We start from the raw sequence: 20,368 nt of genomic DNA, 5'->3' as shown, positions 1-20,368 counted from the left end.
CACAGACAATAGAATTATGATTCAGATTTTAAAAAGAGCGTCTCTGTGATATGGTTTATAAAATTATAATTGACAGATTACAAGTACAGGAGTAGACAAAAACGGTTTCACAATCCACTACAGTGCCATACACAATACTTTAGTAACTACCTTCTTAAATTTATATTACGACAGATCAAAAATATTTTGTTCCGACAATAGTTCGTTGTAATTGTATTGTTCGTTATGATATAAACAATACATATAAAAAGGGGCACAGTATATTGCAAACTTTAAGAAAAGATCAGTTGTTAAAGAGAAATATTGAGTATGTCGATAAGGTAGAAAATTGTGTCAACCGATAAACTCTCGATAAAGAGAGTCGCAAACGACACTAGCATATATATTTTTTTAAATTATGAGACCTATTTATCAGTTCATTAAGTTACAAATTATTTATAACTGTTTTAAAATAAATACACTCTTGTTAATAACACTTCTTTCTTGTCTAACGTAATTATGATTCTTTAATAATAATTGGTTTAATTATTAATACAAAGATCGAACACTCAGAAAAAATTCCTTCGATCCGGTCGGATTCGAACCGACGTCTTCTTGCATACCGTGCCAGATGCTCGGAACGAACCAACGGACCTCACGAATTCTTCTATGTGCTTGCGTCGTGTCTTTGTATTTGGTTTTTCAACGACTTTTTAGTCGTAGCGCCATCTTTATATATTATAATAATAGTCGGAGTATGTCTTGTTTATCATTACGCATTATATGACCAAAGTACTGTAGTTTGCGCTTTTTGACAGCACTCAGGACCTCTAATTTCTTGTTCACCATCTGCAATACTCTTTCATTGGACAATCTATCCGTCCACGAAATTTTTAAAATTCCTCTGTAGACCCACATTTCAAAGGCTTCTAAACGGTTTGAGTTAAGGTCCAGGACGCTATACAGAAGAACCGAAAACAAGTAGCAACGTGCCAATCGCACCCTGGTAGAGATCATCATGGTTCGATTGCAGAGTAGATGGTTCAACTTTAGAAATGCGTTACGTGCTTGTTCTATCCGACATTTGATCTATTTGATTTGATAAAAAGCCATAAATAAGATGTAATATACAGGGTTATTTTAAAAATACTAACGACCTCGCATGTCTAACATCATAACAATAACTTCACGCAGTCGAGGTCTCGCATTAACTGTAAACATGTAGTCAGTCTGTTAGCATTATAATTATTACTATAAACCTAGAATTTCTCTGAATGTCCAGTAATGAACACTAATAATCCACTTATTAACTAACCAGTAATCGGCACTTACCAATAATGAACACCCAGTAACTGTCACCAATAACAAACGTGTTAGTTACTATGACAGAAAATTTTGTTCTAAACCTTATTATAAATTAATTTTAAATAATCTCGGTACAGAGTAATAAAACAACCTCAAAAGTTCGTGGAATTACATCTATATGCCAAGTTTTATTGAAATCGGTTACCGGAAAGTGCGCGAAACCGGTTTCATCCCCTAGTTTGCCACCCTTAGAGGTGGAATATTTTCTTCAAATTTAAATGGAACCAATACTGAGGTACCCTCTTTCCAACAAAAAAAGAATCATCAAAGTCGGTTCACAAATTGCCGGATCGCGGTTAAAAATGTTGAACATTGGTACTTGTCGGTCATTGGCACCATCTTACTATACTGCACGTATTTTTATCACATAAAAACAAAATTTAAGTACTAAGAGCTTGTAAAATTAACGGCGTGTTATTGTTCAAGAATTCTCATAATTTGTCTACAATAACCGGGAAGCTATTGTAGCCATGAAATATTATTTATTGTGCAACAGTAAAGCCTTTATCGTGTTCATACTGCGATCATCTTCTTTAACTAGGAAAAAACTTCAATACATGTTAATTGCTTTCTAACTGGACTGTTGAAAACAGTGTTTTGTGGTAAATTAAAGTTATTGGCTTTCTACCCAATCGCTGCTTTTAGAGTGAAGACCCATAAGTGGTTTTCATGTAGTTTTCAACCTTCGGGGCCCGGCAGAAAATATCAGTCTTTACACAGACATTTTATCGCTCGTGATAAAGCAATCGTGCGCGATTGAGTGCGCTTGTAAAGACGTTGGAAGGAAAAGGGAAAGACCGCGCAATTGCACTCGTGTGTCGCTCGTAAAACACGCTCCTGTTTCACGCGGTCTATCCTGCGCTATTAGTCTTTACACGGACACTCTTTCCGTTGTAACAAAAACGAACACGAGCAGTCGCGCGCGAAAGAACGCTAGCTTAAAAAAAATTCAAACAGGTGATAACCTCGATTGCACGTGCAATCTTCCTTTGGCTTCAGAGTGACTGTGTAAACGAGGCAATTGTATCGTACCGGTCAATTTGCCCACACACGGCCCCAATTTAGTTAGATGAGGTGCTGGTAATTTTTTAACGACGTGTTATATACCTGAAACGATGTTCATCAAACATAGTCCAGGCATTTGGAAGCTACGATGCCACACACCGACATAAACATCTGTATGTCCTCCCTCGACGGCGGACTGCGTAAGAATGGGGCATTGAGTGGAGATCGCTACGAGTCGCTCTCGTAAATTGTATCTTAGAATCGAAAAAGCCTTAAATTGCATACACCATACTCACACGTTTTTAAGCGGAAGCAAAGAGCTCAAAGGCATTTTCGTTAATTTCTATTTTCGAAATGTCCCTCGGCAAACTTCGTGATTCGGCTGTAGTAATGGGAAAAAAGCCGCTAAAGTCATAGGTCGTAGAACTGACGGCCGTTGGGGCAGAAAAGTTCTTGGATGGAGACCACGAACCGGAAGGCGTTCAGTGGGACGGCCCCCTACTAGATGGACCGATGACCTGGTAAGGGCGGCGGGTAACCGATGGATCCACGTCGCATCCGATCGGTTGGTCTGGACATCTTTGGGGGGGGGGCTTATGTTTAGCAGTGGACGTCTTCCGGCTGATATGATGATGATGATAATGAAATAGTTCACACGGAAATCAGAACAACAATAAAGTACGTTGTTCATCATTCAAATTATTATATATTTTAAATCTAATCATTAATGGGCATGAAAATTACTAATCGTGTGCATTCGGAAATCCGATGATTGTCGAGGTACATCTAGAAAATAGAAAAACGTCTAAATGACAAATGTTCTTTGATGAGCCATAAATATACCTTATTTTCTTTAGGTAGTACTAAATTTTATATAACTAAAATAATATATTAAGAATATTCGATTAACCTCAAAACAAGTATGATTTTGATTTAAAAAAGTATGGAACGTCTCAACGTATTATGTGTCTTGTTTTGTGGAATTACTAGAAAAAGGTTTCATGAAACCTATGTCCAAATTTGGCATTTATCAAACATAGGCACGAGTCAGGATATGGGTTCAAAAAATATTAAAATTTGGATGCCCACTCTTAAATACGGTTCTATTCATTATTTAGCAAAGCGCTATACTTCCTATATAATGAGACAAGCATTCAATCCATAAAAACGTTCTTTTAAAAGCACACAATAAGAATTTCCAGTTGGACTACCTCGTCTTCTTCGCCGAACAATAAAACCCATCTGCCCACATCAAAATATACCTAAAATGTTTTCTGCTCGGAAAACTTCACAAATATTTCCCCAATCCGTGTTCGTTTAAGGATACGATGACATTTCCTTTACACAGTTCTCGTTTTAACTGATTGCTCATTGCGTAGGTTGGTTCAATTTACCAAACCATGACTCATAATTGAAACATGCTAATAGAATTTTGGTTTCTTTATGCCTCCTCTGTACCTACAAATTGTACGTATTTCCTTTGAAGTGTCACGTGATCAGCACTACACTGCATTGCACTTATAATTTCTGGCTTAAAACAAAACAATTTTGTTTTTCTTATGTTAGTTACTATATTTTGTTATATTTTTTGAGTTCCGTATACTTATTGAGCTCTTAGGTTTTCGAGATTTGAAATGAAACTTTTTTTCGGATCTAATTGGCATATTTTGTTCTAAAAAAACAGCGTTTCGTCCTCTTTACACGTCTCATGGTCACAGGTGGCGAGTTAGATCCGAAAAAAATAAGTTTCATTTCCATATATTCACTTACAAAGAGTTGTCTTCAGTAGTAACTTTTTCATTTACCTCTTTACTTTCTACGAAAATTTTGCCTCCGACTTAAAAGATGTTTTACTGAAAAACTTCATTTATTTCTATTTCAGATAATACAACAACATCGCCAAAGCTCATCCCTTATCCCAGCTGGGCGGCACATTCCATCGGCTCCGATGGAAAACCATTAGAACTCATCTCTCCATACAGAGTACGCGTTGACAAATGCGCTCGACTCTGGGTCCTTGATAGCGGCAAGATGGCCACATCTGAAAACAACACTATTAAATACCCACCTTCTATTATTGTCTACGATTTGAAAACCGACAATCTTATCAGGAAGTACGTCTTCCCCGCTGACCAGGTCAAACTTGACTCTGGATTTTCCAACATTGCTGTCGAAGACTGGGATTGCCAGAAATCTTATGCGTACGCTGCAGACTTGGGGAAACCTGGTTTAGTCGTCTACTCTTGGGAAAAGAACGAATCCTGGAGAGTCAACCACCACTATTTTAACATCGATCCCATGGCTGGTGATTACAACGTCAAAGGATTAAAATTCAATTGGGATGACGCATTATTTGGAATTGCATTGTCAGCTCCAGATGCTGAAACAAACTACAGCACTTTATATTTCCATCCTATGACGAGTTTTAATGAATTCGCTGTATCCACTGAGTATTTGAGAAATCAAACCATTGCTGAAAATAATTTTAATGCCTTTAAACTGCTTGGCAGTCGTGGACCGAACGCCCAATCTAGCGTCTCATTCCTGGACCCAAACACGGGCGTTCTATTCTACTCCCTAGTAAATCTAAACGCTGTTGCCTGCTGGAGAACTTCGAACAAAGACTACATCATGAAGAACCAAGGTCGAATTTACATGAACGACGAAACTATGATATACCCTACAGACATAAAGGTTGACTATAATCAGAATTTGTGGATTCTATCCAATAGACTTCCATTTTGGTTATACACGAAACTGAATGATACAGATATTAATTTTAGAATATTTACCGCTCCTGTTTTAGATGCTATTAGTCATACAGCCTGTGACGTTACGCCAAGATCTGATATCCTTGATAAGTTCGTAAATAGAGTAAAGAATGTTACTAACAAAATCGTTTCAAAGATTCAACTAAATTCCGGTATAAACGTCACTCCGATGTCCATTGTAACTGTGGCGTTGCTAAGTTTATTAATCAGTCTCAGTCAATCGAACTAACTTCAATGTGATGCCATAAGATTGTAGTAAAAGATAGTAGGTTGTTATAGAAATGCTACTAGGATGTCTGAAGTTCTGAGTCAGTTCTCCGACCTCCTTTACACCACTGACAGCACGTTAAGCATGTCTGAAACCTAGATTAGGTAGATTCGGAGCTCGAACTTCTCGCAATAAAAAATTGCTACACAAATGTTTTCGTTGTACATCTTACACAAATTACATATATTTTGTACTCCGTAAAGCAACAGTGATTGGCACCTATGACTTTTGAGTTTAATAGGCTAATCCTGGTAGGCCAGGCTTTGCGCATTCGATAATAAATTATAATTCATTTATTTCTTTATGACAATGGTGTACAAGAATGCATTTTAAATCACTCTGAACCGTCTTGCGGCATATTTTTTTTTTAATTTTTATGTAGACGTTTATACAATAAGCTGCATACTAAACTCTCGCAATCCAACAAAATAACATTAGCCACAAAAAAGATGGATGTCTAAATTCACTAATTATAAGATTTCTCACCACAGTGTAACCATTCCGATGGGGTTGCTTCATTCGGGGCACATGCAGCTCTCATCACTGCGACCATCAACTTATCTATTGTAAACACCACCAATTACAAATCAGAGCCAAGGCCAACAGAATTGAAAAACTGAAGGACTTTTCTGGCTCCGACAGATTTTACGTCCTCTGGTTGTGACCTTCTTTCTGGTTGTAGCGTTGGGTGAGAAAATGAACAGAAGTTTTATCCGCTTCGTGGCTGATATTCTCTATTCTCTCTTTGCCCAATATCTGCCATGTGCTTGTTCAAGCCACAATATCCGGTTAAGACTCTAGTGAGCATTCTGATGCCATTCTTGTGTAATGACAGAGCTTTTCTACAGTGTTTAACACTATCAGGGCTTTTGAATGCTCAAGATCCTTGCTCCGTAGCCACACTTCTCGGGAGACGTGTGTGCTCTCATTCAGCAGAGTGAGCTTTGCCAGGCTGTATGCTATCCCCATAAAGGGTTCATGTCCAATAAAGGTTTCTCTAGCAACAGCCTTTCCCAGTTCGTCTGCTGCTTCATTACCCGCGGTGTCAGAGTGGCCTGAAACCCAACGCAGGACCACTTTATTCCTTTCCCCGAGAGCATTCACTATAGTCATACAATTCTCTGCAATGCTTGATGTTTGGATGACCGAGGTTAACGCATATAGAGCGGCTTGACTGTCTCTGAGTTTATTAAATATACTTATTAACGTAGCCTCACGCCAGGTTCAAATCCGCATACTATGGTAAGAAACCTATGATTATAATTGTGACAATAATTTAGTTAAATATCTCGAAAATCTAAGTTGTGTGACTAATTAAAAAGACAATTCAAATTTTAAAAGAAATCTCCGATGTTGGTGCCGTCTCTGTCACACACAAACAGAACGCGAGTGGGGCTTGAGGCAGTACTACATAGGTTTTTGTGAATAAATTTTATGTTTCGAATTTGATGCTCATTTATTATGTTTCACGGTGACGGACGTAGTGGCAGTGCCCCTCAGATCTTTGCTATTTAAAACTCTGAGTGGCACTGCAACTGCTACGGACAGGCGTGTCACGATCTGTTCGTCCCGTCACTTGACATTATAGACTTAAAGATACATATTAAAAAAAAGCATCCTAAAGTTATCGTTTTTCAAAATCTGTAGTTTTATTTATCATTGTCTTAATGAGTAAAAAACGCACTTTTGGTCGAAAATTTCAAGCTTTAAAATACTTTCAACGTTAAAACTATACAATTTAACGGGAAACTGATAAACGACGATCCTCGACATTAGCTTCTAGATTGTATTGTCTAATTTTTTAACTTTTATTACTGTTAAATCAAACATCGTTAATATGGAGCGCTCTCGCGGGATTGTCCATTGAAATTCATTTCGTAATAATGTTTATGTTATTAATAATAGTTATTTGTTATGCAAGGCTGCAAAGTTGTTGTGTGTCGAGTGCTTGTATGAAAAGCTGAGTAAGCGAAGGAGCCTAAGGGTCGTATTCTAGAACTCTACTCAATGCTCAACCTAACGGATTTGAGTATGGTTTAAAGCACTTGATATTATACTCAAGTCCCTGCCATTAGGGTCGTATTTCCAGTGCTTGTGTTGCCAGTGGAATCCTGACTTGAGCATTGATTAGAGTTCTAGAATACGACTCTAAGGGCTGTATTCTAGAACTCTACTTAATGCTCAAGTCAGGATTTCAGTATGGTTTAAAGCACTCGAAATCATACTCAAGTCCCTGCCATTAGGGTCGTATTTCCAGTGCATGTGTTTCCAGTGCAATCCTGACTTGAGCATTGAGTAGAGTTCTAGAATTCGACCCTAAGATTGAACCACGAGGGAAGCGAATGGTTCAAAAATAGAATCTTGAGCGTAGCGAAGGTTACAAGTCACGAGACGGAAAACAACTTTGCTGCCGAGCGAAACATACAACTTTCCATCTCACTATGGCGAGGAAAATGGTGGATGAAAGAAAAACAATTGAACTATAAGACAGCACTTTTTTCAAACAAAACAAAAAGTTTATGTTCGGATTTTTATTGTTGTACTTATAATTTTGTGTGATTATTGAAATTAATTTAGTTTTTCGACGAATTAAAATAATTTAATAAACAAAATTTGTTTTCATTGTCAATTTAATGTCAACAATAATAAGAATAAAATATACCAACGGATTTATATTACATAAATAATGTACGACAAATCGCGTACTTCAACGTGTTTGTGTTTTTTAATCGAAAGAAAAAGTTAGGTGCACTACGGTCCATCGTCAAGTTCAGATTTCTAAACACAAAAAAAGGAAAGCTTTTGCGCGCAGATATCTACTGAAAAAGAAAGCCTTTCCGATCTAGTGAGGTGAAAAAGTTATATAATATCTATTTACGGTCACACTGAAAATATAATGCTGGTGACAATGATTATCTTTAATTAATATTCTATGTTTAAAATTAAGATATGTTACTAAGTCATAATGTCAAGTTTAGCTCTTAAGTTCCTTGCTGTTAAATTAAGTTTAGTTAATAAGATCGATATCCATTAAAATGTTACAAATATTGTGTAGAGCTAATATTATATCGCACTTTCAATAATAATATGACGAAATTCTCATAGTCACATTTTGTAGGAAACTGACGAAATAGTTTTAAAATTACATATAGAATTACCAAAAAATGGCATATTTGTTGATACTTTATATTTTAAAATCTATTCCGCCGGTGTTTCTTAGAAATGTTAGTTTTCGATTTAGTCACTTTATTATTAAGGGTGCGCCATGTCCTTTTATTTGTACCGTAAACAGCAAAAATTAACATGTCCATCGAATACGAAATAATTTTTTTTAGGATTACACCAAATTATAGTTTAAAAAATTACGTCACTTGTAGAGGACCTTTTGAAAAACCTAATGTATATTTATATTAATATTTAAGATATTTCACATGGAAAACTACATTTAGGTACGTAATGAAATATTTAAGCTTGTAAACTAAGTGTGTCTTCATTTAAAGAACATCACAGCATATAAAATATTTAGTAACTTATTATAAAAAATAGCCAATCTCAAAAGTTTGTAGAATTACATCTATTTACCAAGTTTTATTGCAATCGGTTAACTTCTTCTACTTCCCTTAACGTTCACGGTCATCTACTTCCCGTAGATGAAATCCAATAATCCGGAATCATCCTCTAATTTGCTACTAAAGTAAACAATTTTTTGTTTAGAATATTAGCCAAAATTGTTTTATCTTAAAATATTTCTGTAATGTCCAGAAAAATAGATTTTTATTCGGTGGTGATGTCTAATCACTTTTGCAGTCCTAACTTAGTAAATAGTTTATTCTACGATCCTATTTATATGAAGATAAAGATGTTTTTTCTTCATCTATTTCAAAGAAAGTAAGAAATAACGCTGTGTCTCAGGGTCAAGGGGTTTCTGGAACCCTTGAAGCTAAGAAGAAATGTCCTTGGATTACGCAGCGCCCAGCAAAATGGAAATAAATTAAAAGCGAGCCGTTATGAACTGAATGGAAGCGAATTTTCGTAACGAAATTACATATAGCATAATGAATTTTGTGTCCGTTGTGTAACATACAATAAGATACAAAACGGTAGCTGCGAAAATTTCCGAGACTGCGTGAGGATTCTTCGGCAGACGAGCGACCTGTTTTTCTTGACTCGTAACTAGTATGTTTGTTATTCGTATAATGTCTACTTGGAGCAGCTGATTACATTTGGGAAGAACGGACAATCTAAAGAAGTGCAACGCCGCATTAGACTCAGTTGTGGGGCGTTGGGAAAGCTGTCCCTAATTTTCAGGTGTAAGAAAGGTTTATGAACAGTCCCATATCTTTGTATATAAGTCTTGTTTATAGTACCTCTCCCTATCAACCTCTTGGTTATGCGGGAAGGTAGTATGACCTGTGCAAGTGAACCCGCACAGGGATCATCTAAGTCAGGTCCTAACCCCGGATCACACCCGTTTGCATGAACTTCATCCGGTTCTCTGTAAGGCTAGTGCCTTAGGTGAGCCGCCCCGGGTGCATTTAAAGCACCCTCCCTATTTTTCAGATAGATGTGGGCACGCTCACTTCCCGTCGGTTACCACCGGGACTAACGGTTGCCACCGTCGAGCCGCCCACTCTAAGTCGACTACTAAATTTCCTCATTGGTGGCGGAGCTGTAAGACACGCTCACTTCCCGGCGCCGAATGAACGGCGTCTCTCCAGTTCCCAAATTCCCACGCGGCCGGAGGGAGCGAAAGATGTCTAGCTAGGGTTTATGAGCAGTGTGTTCAGCCGGTGCATCCACACGCTTGAATGCACAGCAGTGCATCCAAAAGTTGCAGGTAGCCCAAATAAAAATTGAACGCGCCGTGTTGGGTGTCAATCAGAGCGACAGAATAAAAATTACAGAAATCCGGAGTCGCACTATGTTACGACGTAAATCGTATCATTGCGCAAAGAAAGTAGCATTGGGCGGATCACATAAGCCGCAGAACCGATGACCGGTGGAGCAGAAGAGTGCAGGTGTGGTGACCGAGGGCAGGTACCAGAAGCATCGGCCGAAAGAAGGCTAGGTGGACGGACGATATAGTCAATGTAACCAAAAAGCGATGGATGCAAATGGCCCGAGACCGAAGAGAATGGCGTGCAATTGAGGAGGTCTACACTCAGCTAGAGACTGAAAAAGAAGAGTATGTACGTTACTTAATTGACATAACATTCATTATGCTATGGTTACAAAAACTGTTTTCTTTTTTTGCTAATTGAACGTAGGGGTGCCTTCGAATTAGACGCTATAGAAACGCTGCAGTGACGCCAATACTCTGCCGTCCTTGTCATAAACAACGCATTTGTATTTTGGTAGCAGTAGAGCTCCTGGCGACAGAGTTCGTCCAGGGAACTATTGCCACCTATTCCTGCCGCCAAGCAATAATGTGAGCATTCATGCGATCCGGTTTGGAAGGGTGAGTGTGCTAGTCAAATTACAGGCACATGGGACTTGTCACCTTATGTCCCAGGGTGACGGGCGCAGCGGGAGTGCCCATAAGATCTTTACGATTTAAATTTTCTTTGTAAAATGTCAATTACACTAATTTTGCTTAACAATAAAACTGAAACTAACAAACAAAAACTCTTAGTTCTAGGGGAATTGTAGATCTCGTTTCCGTGATTCCAGATTTGAAAATGTCAATTATGTTGTTATGGTAAGGGAGGTTATACGTTCGGCTGTAGTATGTTTTCCGATTTCTCCGTCAATTGTGGACCGATTTTGAAAATTCTTTTTTTTTGTTCCAAAGGGTGCACTTTCGTGGTGATCTTATTATCCCCAAGTCAGAAACTGGTGAAAAAATCAGCAAATTTTTGAGGTCGATTTTTAGGTCGAAAAAGTTATCACACTTAGAAACGCAAAGTGCTACATACGCGCGGCAGCCACGCCAACAAGCCTCTAGTTTGAAGGCGCCCTAAGCCTTGACGATCATGCTCTTTACCGTCATGACTGTCAGCTGGCGGGCAAAAAGAAGATTCATTTCAGTCTTAAATTTCTATGCGCCGAATTTTTTTCTTCATAACACTGCTTAAGCTATATTTCTAGTAGTATCATAGGGATTTTTTCTCTTCTGTACTACTAGCGATAATGTTCAAAGATACTGTTTTCGCGAAGATAAAGATAATAATACAAAAGAAATAGTTCAAAATTATTCTATTTATTGAATGAAATGTACTTAATAAGTATAACGCGCCTATGAAGTGATATTTTATGATTAAGTTAGCTTGATTATAAGAAAATTGTCTGTAAATATGCTTTGTGTAGTTAACATTTAAAATAAATGCTATAAGCCTATTACATTATTTGTTTTTGTTAATATTCGCTCCATTTCAGGTCAAGCGAAGGCGTAAGTTGAAGTGACCAATAGGTCAATGCAACCAATAAAATATTTCTTTGGTAAAGGGTCATTCATGCATTATCGTATTTTAAGTACTATCACAGAAGCTTATAAAAGTTAAATTACAATAAAAAATGTACTCCAAAAAGTCAATATCGTATACTATAGTTGCAGTAGAGCTCCTTGTGAAAGAGTTCTTCGAGAGTACATTATACCTGTTTGTGCCGCCAAGCAGTAATATGAGCATTCAGCATTTTAGCATTTTAGCAACAGACGTGTTGCTAAACACTAGGCGCACGAGCCGTTCATCCCATCGCTGGATATTATAATTATAAAAATAAAAATAACAACGCGTGAACACCAATTTATTGACCCTAAACACGATAGAAGTAGACGAGGAGTTGAGTAGTCTGCTGACTGTCCTATTTGCAGCATCATTATTGTTGTAATATCATCGGATTTCTAAAGTATATAAAATTTGAAATCGATTGGTCAAATGGAAGTAAAATAAAATTGTGACGGGCGAGACACTGTACGTAAGTTTCCGTGAATATATAAAGGAAAATAGACAGCGCCAGTATGAAGATATTTATTACTTTTTGGGCATTTACGACATCTATTTAGCATGCACTCATTTAGATATAAGACAGCGTATTCTGGTATTTTAGTGTATAGCTATGATGTCGCCCGAGTACCAAATAGCAATTTTTGTAACTAATTTGTTTTACATTGACAAGCTGCAATTTATCAAAGCTACTCTCATTTCCAGTGATAACAAATAAATTAACTAGATGGCGCTTATTCCATAGAGTTTTGTGGATAGTGCCTAGTGTCCTGTTCTCAGACGCCTTCATCGCCTCTCACTTGAGACAGGTGTAGTTCCCAGGTCGTGGAAGCTTGCAAAAGTGCAACTTGTGCTGAAAAAGGGAAGCAGTGCTGACAAACTCAACTATAGACCTATCTCAGTCACTTTCATATTCTGCAAAACTATGGAACGTGTACTCAACAACCGTCTCCTATCGTACCTTGAAAACAATGACCTCCTCAGTGATCGCCAGTACAGATTCCGACAAGGGCGATCTACTGGGGATCTTCTTGTGTATGCCTTTCACATATAGAGCGAGACTATAGAAAAGCAAGGCGAAGCACTTGCAGTGTCTTTGGACATTTCTAAAGCCTTTGACAGGGTCTAGCACGCAAGCCTTTTAAATAAGCTTTCCTCTTATGGACTTCCCACTGACCTTTGCAATTGGATCTCGGATTTCTTGAGCGAACGTTCGATTCGAGTGGTCTACTACTCTTCCAAACATGTGGCGATAGATCCTCAGGGTTCCGTACTGTCTGCATCTCTCTTTCTGCTGCATATCAGTGATATGTCAATTCCAGGTACCTTTGCATATGCTGATGACAGCACAGTTGTAGATAGGTACTTGACCAATGCAAGGGTCAGTAGAGAGGAAATCCAGTCTTCATTTAATTTTTCTTTCATTCAGAGAGTCCATGGTCAGCCGTTTATATTTGACACTCCAGGCAGTCACCTGGGCAACCACAGGGGCAATGCCAATTTTGTCAAGTTTAACGCTACCAAAATGCAGGCGTGTCTATTCTCTATAAAACGGAATCCCTTTGAGCTGACTCCGACTTTTCGTGATATATCCATACCGATAGCCGGCTGTCTCCAATTACTTGGAATGGATCTGTCATCCAATTTATACTTCGGCAGATACATTGAATTCGTGGCCAAAAATGCAGCAAGGAAGCTTGTTCAAATTCAAGTTCAAAATAATCTTTATTTCATAGGTAAGCATTATTACACTTGAAATCGTCACAATGGTTAAACTCTACCACTCATTCGTAAGGCAGATTCCCCTGAGAAGAATGAGTAAGAAACTCTAGGGGTTGCTCTTTGTAAATAACATTTGTACACATTCAACATTTACAATATATACTTTTTTTTATTTGAAACATCAGAGATCGAGACTACCTAACTAGAAGCGTATATATCTTTAATGATTTTTCGACTTTGTGAAGACGACTATCAAGAAAAGCTAGTTTATTTTAATTCCTCGTATTAATGTTATGGCGGTCACTATTTTTCATAAAGAAATTACTATTCCTTTTAACATAAATTACATTTTCATAAATGTACTGTAAGGCTAGTGTAAGAATGTTAATTTCCTTAAAATTATGTCTCAAAGATACTTTGGGGCCCAGATTGTAAATTACCCTAACTGCACGTTTCTGCAGGACAAAGATTCTATTGATGTCGGCGGCATTACCCCAAAGCAAAATACCGTATGTCATTAGACTGTAAAAGTAGCTGAAGTAAACCAATCTAGCGGTTTCGACGTCTGAAAGTTTCCTTATTTTTTTAATCGCGTACACTGCAGAGCCGAGCCGTTTTGATAACTAACTTATATGGGGACCCCATTGCAATTTAGCATCTAACGTTATACCTAGAAATACAACTGTATCCACAAGATTCAATTTTTCGTTTCTAACTACAATGTTTGTAACCGTCTCTCTAACATTGGGTAATGTAAATTTCACACAATTTGTTTTTTTCTCATTAAGGAGTAGGCTATTAACAGCAAACCAATCAACTACTTTAGATATAGCATTGTTCACATCGTCGTAGGACCATTGGTGCCTTTTAACTTTAAATAATAAGGAAGTATCATCAGCAAACAATACTATCTCATGTTTTATACACTCCGTAAGGGTAGGTAAGTCATTAATATAAACTAAAAACAAAAATGGGCCTAGAATTGAACCTTGAGGGACACTCATGCTAATTGCAGACCCTGATGATCTCGTAGCGTTAACATCGACCCTCTGTACCCTACCACGTAAATACGATTTAAGGTCGAGATCACGTCGCGTCACACCATAATGGCGAAGTTTTTTGACCAGTATATCATGGTGCACACAATCAAAAGCTTTGGAAAGGTCACAGAATACATCAATAGCATCATGTGAAACTTCCCATGCATCAAATATATGATTAATCAACTCGATACTAGCATCGGTTGTATAGCGATCCCGAGTGAAACCAAATTGTTTAGGAGACATTAAGTTATTACTATAAAAATGTGCACACATCTGATTTAAAATAATTTTTTCAAATATTTTATTGAGTGGTGGTAGTATTGATATAGGTCTGAAATTGGTGGAGTCAGAAATACTGCCAGATTTGAAAAGTGGAATAACTTTACTTTGCTTCATGAGGTCAGGAAAGACACCATCATCAACACATTTATTAAAGACAAAGGCTAAGTAATGGTAAGACTAAGGCTAAGTAACTAATTACTCTGACTGAAAGGCTATCAAGATCAGGAGATTAAGATCAGGATCTTGAGATCCTTTCCAGGGTGAGGCGTTACTTTACACTGGGACAATTGCTTCAGGTGTACCAAGCGCAAGACCTCATCGTCACTTTTCATCAGGTGAGATGGAGGTCAAATGCGCACTTATATTTTATAAAAAAAGACAGTGCCGGCTATTCTTTTATTTTGTTTAGGATTAACGCCATCTACCAATATTAGGAAGCGTTAATTTATAAATTAGTTTGTAACTCACACTGGCTCCTATTGACATCCATTTTTGACATACTTGTCAAAGTACTGAAAATATTTTTAGCTCAATATTTGAATAATATCACAAGGAAAAAAACTGACTGACTGAGAGAAATTTATTGAGATCCACAGCCATTTACACATTATAAAAATATAAATTAATTCCAGGATATATTAACCTGCGCCATCCAGACATTTGGACACGGAATTTGGACCTTTAGGAGATTAGCAGTCTTCTTCAATTAATGGTCCATGGCATACATAAAGCTCAACGTAAATTTCACACATAAATTCTGATAATCTCAGGGATACAAATACTGCTACTACCGCAAAAATTTAGGCACATAAAAATCATTAACAATTGAAAAATTGGAAGATAAGCACATTTGCGCACTGTATCTGATTCTCATTCATTCCGAATCCAAGACTATAAAAATCTAGAAAACTCGACCTATCCTTTTCGAATCCGGGAAAATACGAATATTGCTTGTATGGGTTTGTAGCATCTGAACTCGGGGTCGGTTTAAATTTGCGACGGAACCAGAATGAGCTCAAATACGAGTATCATGTGATCCCTGGACGGTTGCTTGACAAAAATAATTAAATTTGAGTCGCATTCAATCCAGGGTTCAGTTGCACCTCGAGAGATGACATTAAATTTGTATCATCTGAACCCGAATTCATTTTCGATAGATGTTGGTATATTTACACAAAATTAAAAGACAAGTATCAAGTATGAAGCTCCAGTCGCTTCACGCGTCTTTTCATTTGGTCAAGTATTGCTTATTTGGCAGTAATTATTTCGGACGGATGTCGGACGGAGATCGAGAGTAGACCCCCTGATACGAATCGGACGTAGTGCACAAAAGCTCTAACAATATTTTTACATGGCAATTTGTATTTGCGTATTTGATATATTTGGCAAATAATCACCTCAGCATGTGTGGCAAAGTATTTGCCTTGTTTGCCAATTCGACAGATACACCAAACACCAAACTCGCGTTATCGTGCGCTGGTCTGTTTCTTGTCGCACATCGACTGAGCTAAATTAATAAATTCGCACGTAAACACTATGATCATATTTATTATTGTAAGTCCTTATTTGGCTCCATGTGTAGACGGTCATATTTGTCAGCCTTTGCATGTGTATGTCAAATATCTTTCCAAGAACATCAAACACCCGCCACCAAACATAATGATGTCCAATTCAGGCACATTATTTTTCGTCTCCGCTTTAGTGGTGATCATCTTTTCAAAGTTTTATTGCTGGACATAATCCAAAGTAATGATTCGCGAGTTAACGATCACAGTTAAGCTACAATCCAATCCAATTGTATTTGAATTAGTTTAAAATCACACAACAACATCACAAGTAGAGCTATCTATTGAGGATCAATAACATCTACGTCAACTGCTAATTAAATCTGACAAGTTTCGCTAGATGGCGTTGTAATTAAAAACTAACCTAAAACTTTGGAAAGTTGCCACTACCTCTACATTACATCGACAGATGGCGGTGTTGTAAGAAAATATTTTTTTTTTAACAACTGAGCAGATATAAATAGCAAGGAAGAAAAAAAAGCTTCCATTATTAACTATAAGTATGGCCTAGAAATATTTCTCTCGTGAGTCTTTATGTGTAGTTCGTGGGATATTTCATAAGAGAAAATACTGGATCCCAAATTGGTGGTAAGGATAAACCATCTTCCCTGTTGAAATTGTAAATTTTTTAATTTCAATGGTCTCTCGCACTATCCTGGATAGGTAACGAACTTCTTTTGCAGGGACCTGGGTTTTGTCAAACTTAATTGAATATGTAGGTTTATCCATAGTATGCTCGCAAACTGCAGACTTGTTTACGCAACAGTATGACATCAACTATATGTTCTTTGACGCGGGTACAAATACATCGCTTCGTTTGTCCAATATAAGAGAGACCGCATTCGCAGTCAAGCTTGTAAAATTCTACAACCTGTAAAGGGATGTTACACGGGTCTCAAAAACTGAGAAATTTTCCTCAGGGCCTTGAAATAGGTCTCGATAGACGCATGTCTGGTCTTGATAGACATAAGACTGCAGTACTAATGTTTTAATGTATTCTAATTCCGTTAATGATAAATTTAATTTAATAAAAAATCATATCGTTATAATAAAATAATTTGTATGTAGCGTTAATTGGAATGTTCTTTGGAAAATTAATTTTTTTTTTTTGCATTAATATTAGACATAACTTTATCATCTCGTAACCCGGGACCATGGGACCTGTAAAGAGCCCGAAACGGTGGTTTGTTTGAAAAATGAATATACGCCATTTAAATCCGGAAAAATAGTTTCATTTCCTATGTGTAAAAATCGCGAGAACCTAAGAACTCGAAAAAAAAAAACGTTATTTTTAAATGTTATTGTTAGAGGAGCTGCAACACTCATACAAATCTGTTTAAGTTTAAGAGTGTAATGAAAACTATGTTCATGTTCGTGTATGGATCTGGTTTCAAAATAACGAGTCATATCATATCATATATCGTTTATTGCAATATGTGGTACAGTAAGGTCTTAAAACTAATACATAACATGATCCAACATAAACCCTGTAAGGGCACAGCAATTTGACTTACTTCACTAGGTACATTGTAAATTATTAATTATAATCGATGAATTCTTGCAAATTGTAAAAACAGTTCGGCAGTAAAAAAACTTTTAACTTATTAACAAACATAAGTTCCGTTTCAATATTTCGTATTATGAGGGGTATTTTATTATACATTTTTATTGCCATATGGTGTGTATCAGAAGATACAATGTGTAAATTTGTAAATGAACCAACCAATTTATTTCTTTTCCTTAATCTAGCTTTATAAGTATCATTACTTTCTTGTTCAAAGTCTTAACGAAATAACGTCGTCATTGCTCGATAATTTCTGTATTATTTATAATTATATTTAGTAGCAGTAGAGTTCGTTATGAAAGAGTTCATCCAGGGCAGTACTGCCACCTTACCTATTTCTGCTGCCAAGCAGTAATGTGAGTATTACCGCATTCCGGTTTTGAAGGGTAAGGGGTGCTGGTGAAATGTTACATGGTATTTTTCGACTTATCCGCTCACGCAATACATGCAGCAGACGCATACCACACCTAGAGGTGCCGGTGATGATTTTATACGGATTTATCGGATATCGAAGTTATAACAGGTAAAAAAACTAATATTAATTGCTATTTCGGTAACTACTCTAGCAAACCATAAAGTTTTTAATGCCTGGGTCTGTCATTTAAAAAAAATAAACAACTTCAAAAATACGTTACGACAATCGTGTGTGTGTTTGGGCTGGTGATTTCGGTGTTTATTTATTGAAAACATACCGTAAGTAGCATTTTTAAAGTTTACCCTGAATATAAATGTTTATAAACTATACTTTAAGGAGTAATTTCATGGTAAACGTTAGAACCACTCAAACGGAATATTATCATATTTATCCAAGTACACCAAAAATTTCATTAGTGCGTTTTAAGTGCAGGATTTGCGGTGTATTACTGCATTTTATTTGAGATGTTTTTGTTGGTAGTATGGAGGGTATTTATTTAGCAATGCAGAATAATAATTTTTATTTATAAAAACTTGTATTTAAACTGAATGCTTTTCTGATTTGCGAAACCAAATAGCCGCCATTTTTGCGGTAGAAGGAGCGCATCGCGTGAGCGGTTAGGCCTCAGGGTGACGAGCGCAGAGGCAGTACACCTCAGATCTTAATCATAATAATCATAAAAATGTCATTTATAAAGATATTTAATTTTTTCCGTATTATCGGTAACTATTTTTTTTTTTTGTTCTATTAATATGTTGTTTTGTATTAACGTTTGTGATTGTCAAATAAAGTTGATTTTATTTTATTTTATCTAGTTAAGGCGTATCTATATTGATATTTAATATTCGCATGACCTTGCCGCCGACTTTTGTTGGCGCCGACCACTCGAAGCTATCGTGTTAATCAATTAAATTAGTCGCTACATTATCTATCCTGCACGATTGTAAAGCAGTAATATTTTTTGAAGAGCTTACATAATTGCAATTATCGATTTCAAAATGTTTACGTATGTTATTCAAGCAAGCAAACAGTAAAGTAAAAGCTCAACTGCATACGTAGTCCGCAGAATACGTAAGCTTACCGCTGTTCGTACTGATAGACTAATTTACTTTAGTTACTTTTGCAATACTACATAGTCCTACTTAGATTCTCATGTGGGGTAAAACGACATACAAACCATATTTGTGTTGCAAAAACGAGCGATTAGTTACGTGTACCGTTTAGGTTCTCCGCTTTCTCTAAGAGAAAAGTTTAAGGAGACTGCTATCATGACTGTGGCAACACAGTACAATGCCTCAAATATTTTGTATATCCGTAAAAATATAAAGAAGCTATCCATAATTAGAACTAAGTCCAAATTTATGGTACCACGATTTCGTTTGACTAAGATAAACGATTCTTTTATGGGGAACTGAATACATTTTTACAATAACATTCCGGAGCATTAAGATTATCATTTCCTAACTTTAAAATTTACATCAAAGGTATTTGAATTGAAAAGTCATATTACAACATTGAAGACTAGGTACGTGTCAGATAAAGACGATAAGAAATTTGGATTCCACACAAATATGGTTCAAGGTTTATTCCATAGCATTTAGGTTTATTTGAAAAGAACAATCCCAAGAGTTTCTTGCTCGTTCTTCTCAGGGATGTCAGCATCGGCACAGTGAACGAGCAATGACTTAATAAATGACGATTCCACGTGTAAACATTTTACCTATGTACAGTACATGTATTACCTATAAACAGTAAAATTATCATAAACACTGAAAAGCTACTCAATATAATAAATACTAAAGTAAAACATAATGAAGATTCACGAGCCAGCAATTTTGAATTAGAATCATTAGCAAATTTTATCTACGTACTAAACATATTGCATGTTGTAAAATTTATAACTCCCATAAACGTAACACAATAAAAAAGCAATTTCCTCACAAACT

The 20,368-nt window shown here is 36.7% G+C and overlaps 1 protein-coding gene across 1 annotated transcript; it reads left to right on the top strand.

Moving 5' to 3' along the window:
* Window positions 1-4,218: 4,218 nt before the first annotated feature.
* On the top strand, window positions 4,219-7,352 carry LOC113235588 (protein yellow; the record flags this gene model as incomplete). Its single annotated transcript, XM_026471342.1, has 1 exon — window positions 4,219-7,352. A coding segment is annotated over one exon (1,131 nt), but the record flags the coding sequence as incomplete, so codon positions are not given.
* Window positions 7,353-20,368: the final 13,016 nt, after the last annotated feature.

Source organism: Hyposmocoma kahamanoa, unplaced genomic scaffold (assembly GCF_003589595.1).
Source record: "Hyposmocoma kahamanoa isolate Upper Pololo Valley unplaced genomic scaffold, ASM358959v1 88, whole genome shotgun sequence".
NCBI classification, from domain to species: domain Eukaryota; kingdom Metazoa; phylum Arthropoda; class Insecta; order Lepidoptera; family Cosmopterigidae; genus Hyposmocoma; species Hyposmocoma kahamanoa.
Note: the sequence above shows the minus strand (reverse complement) of the source record. Positions and strands in the feature narration are given on the sequence as shown.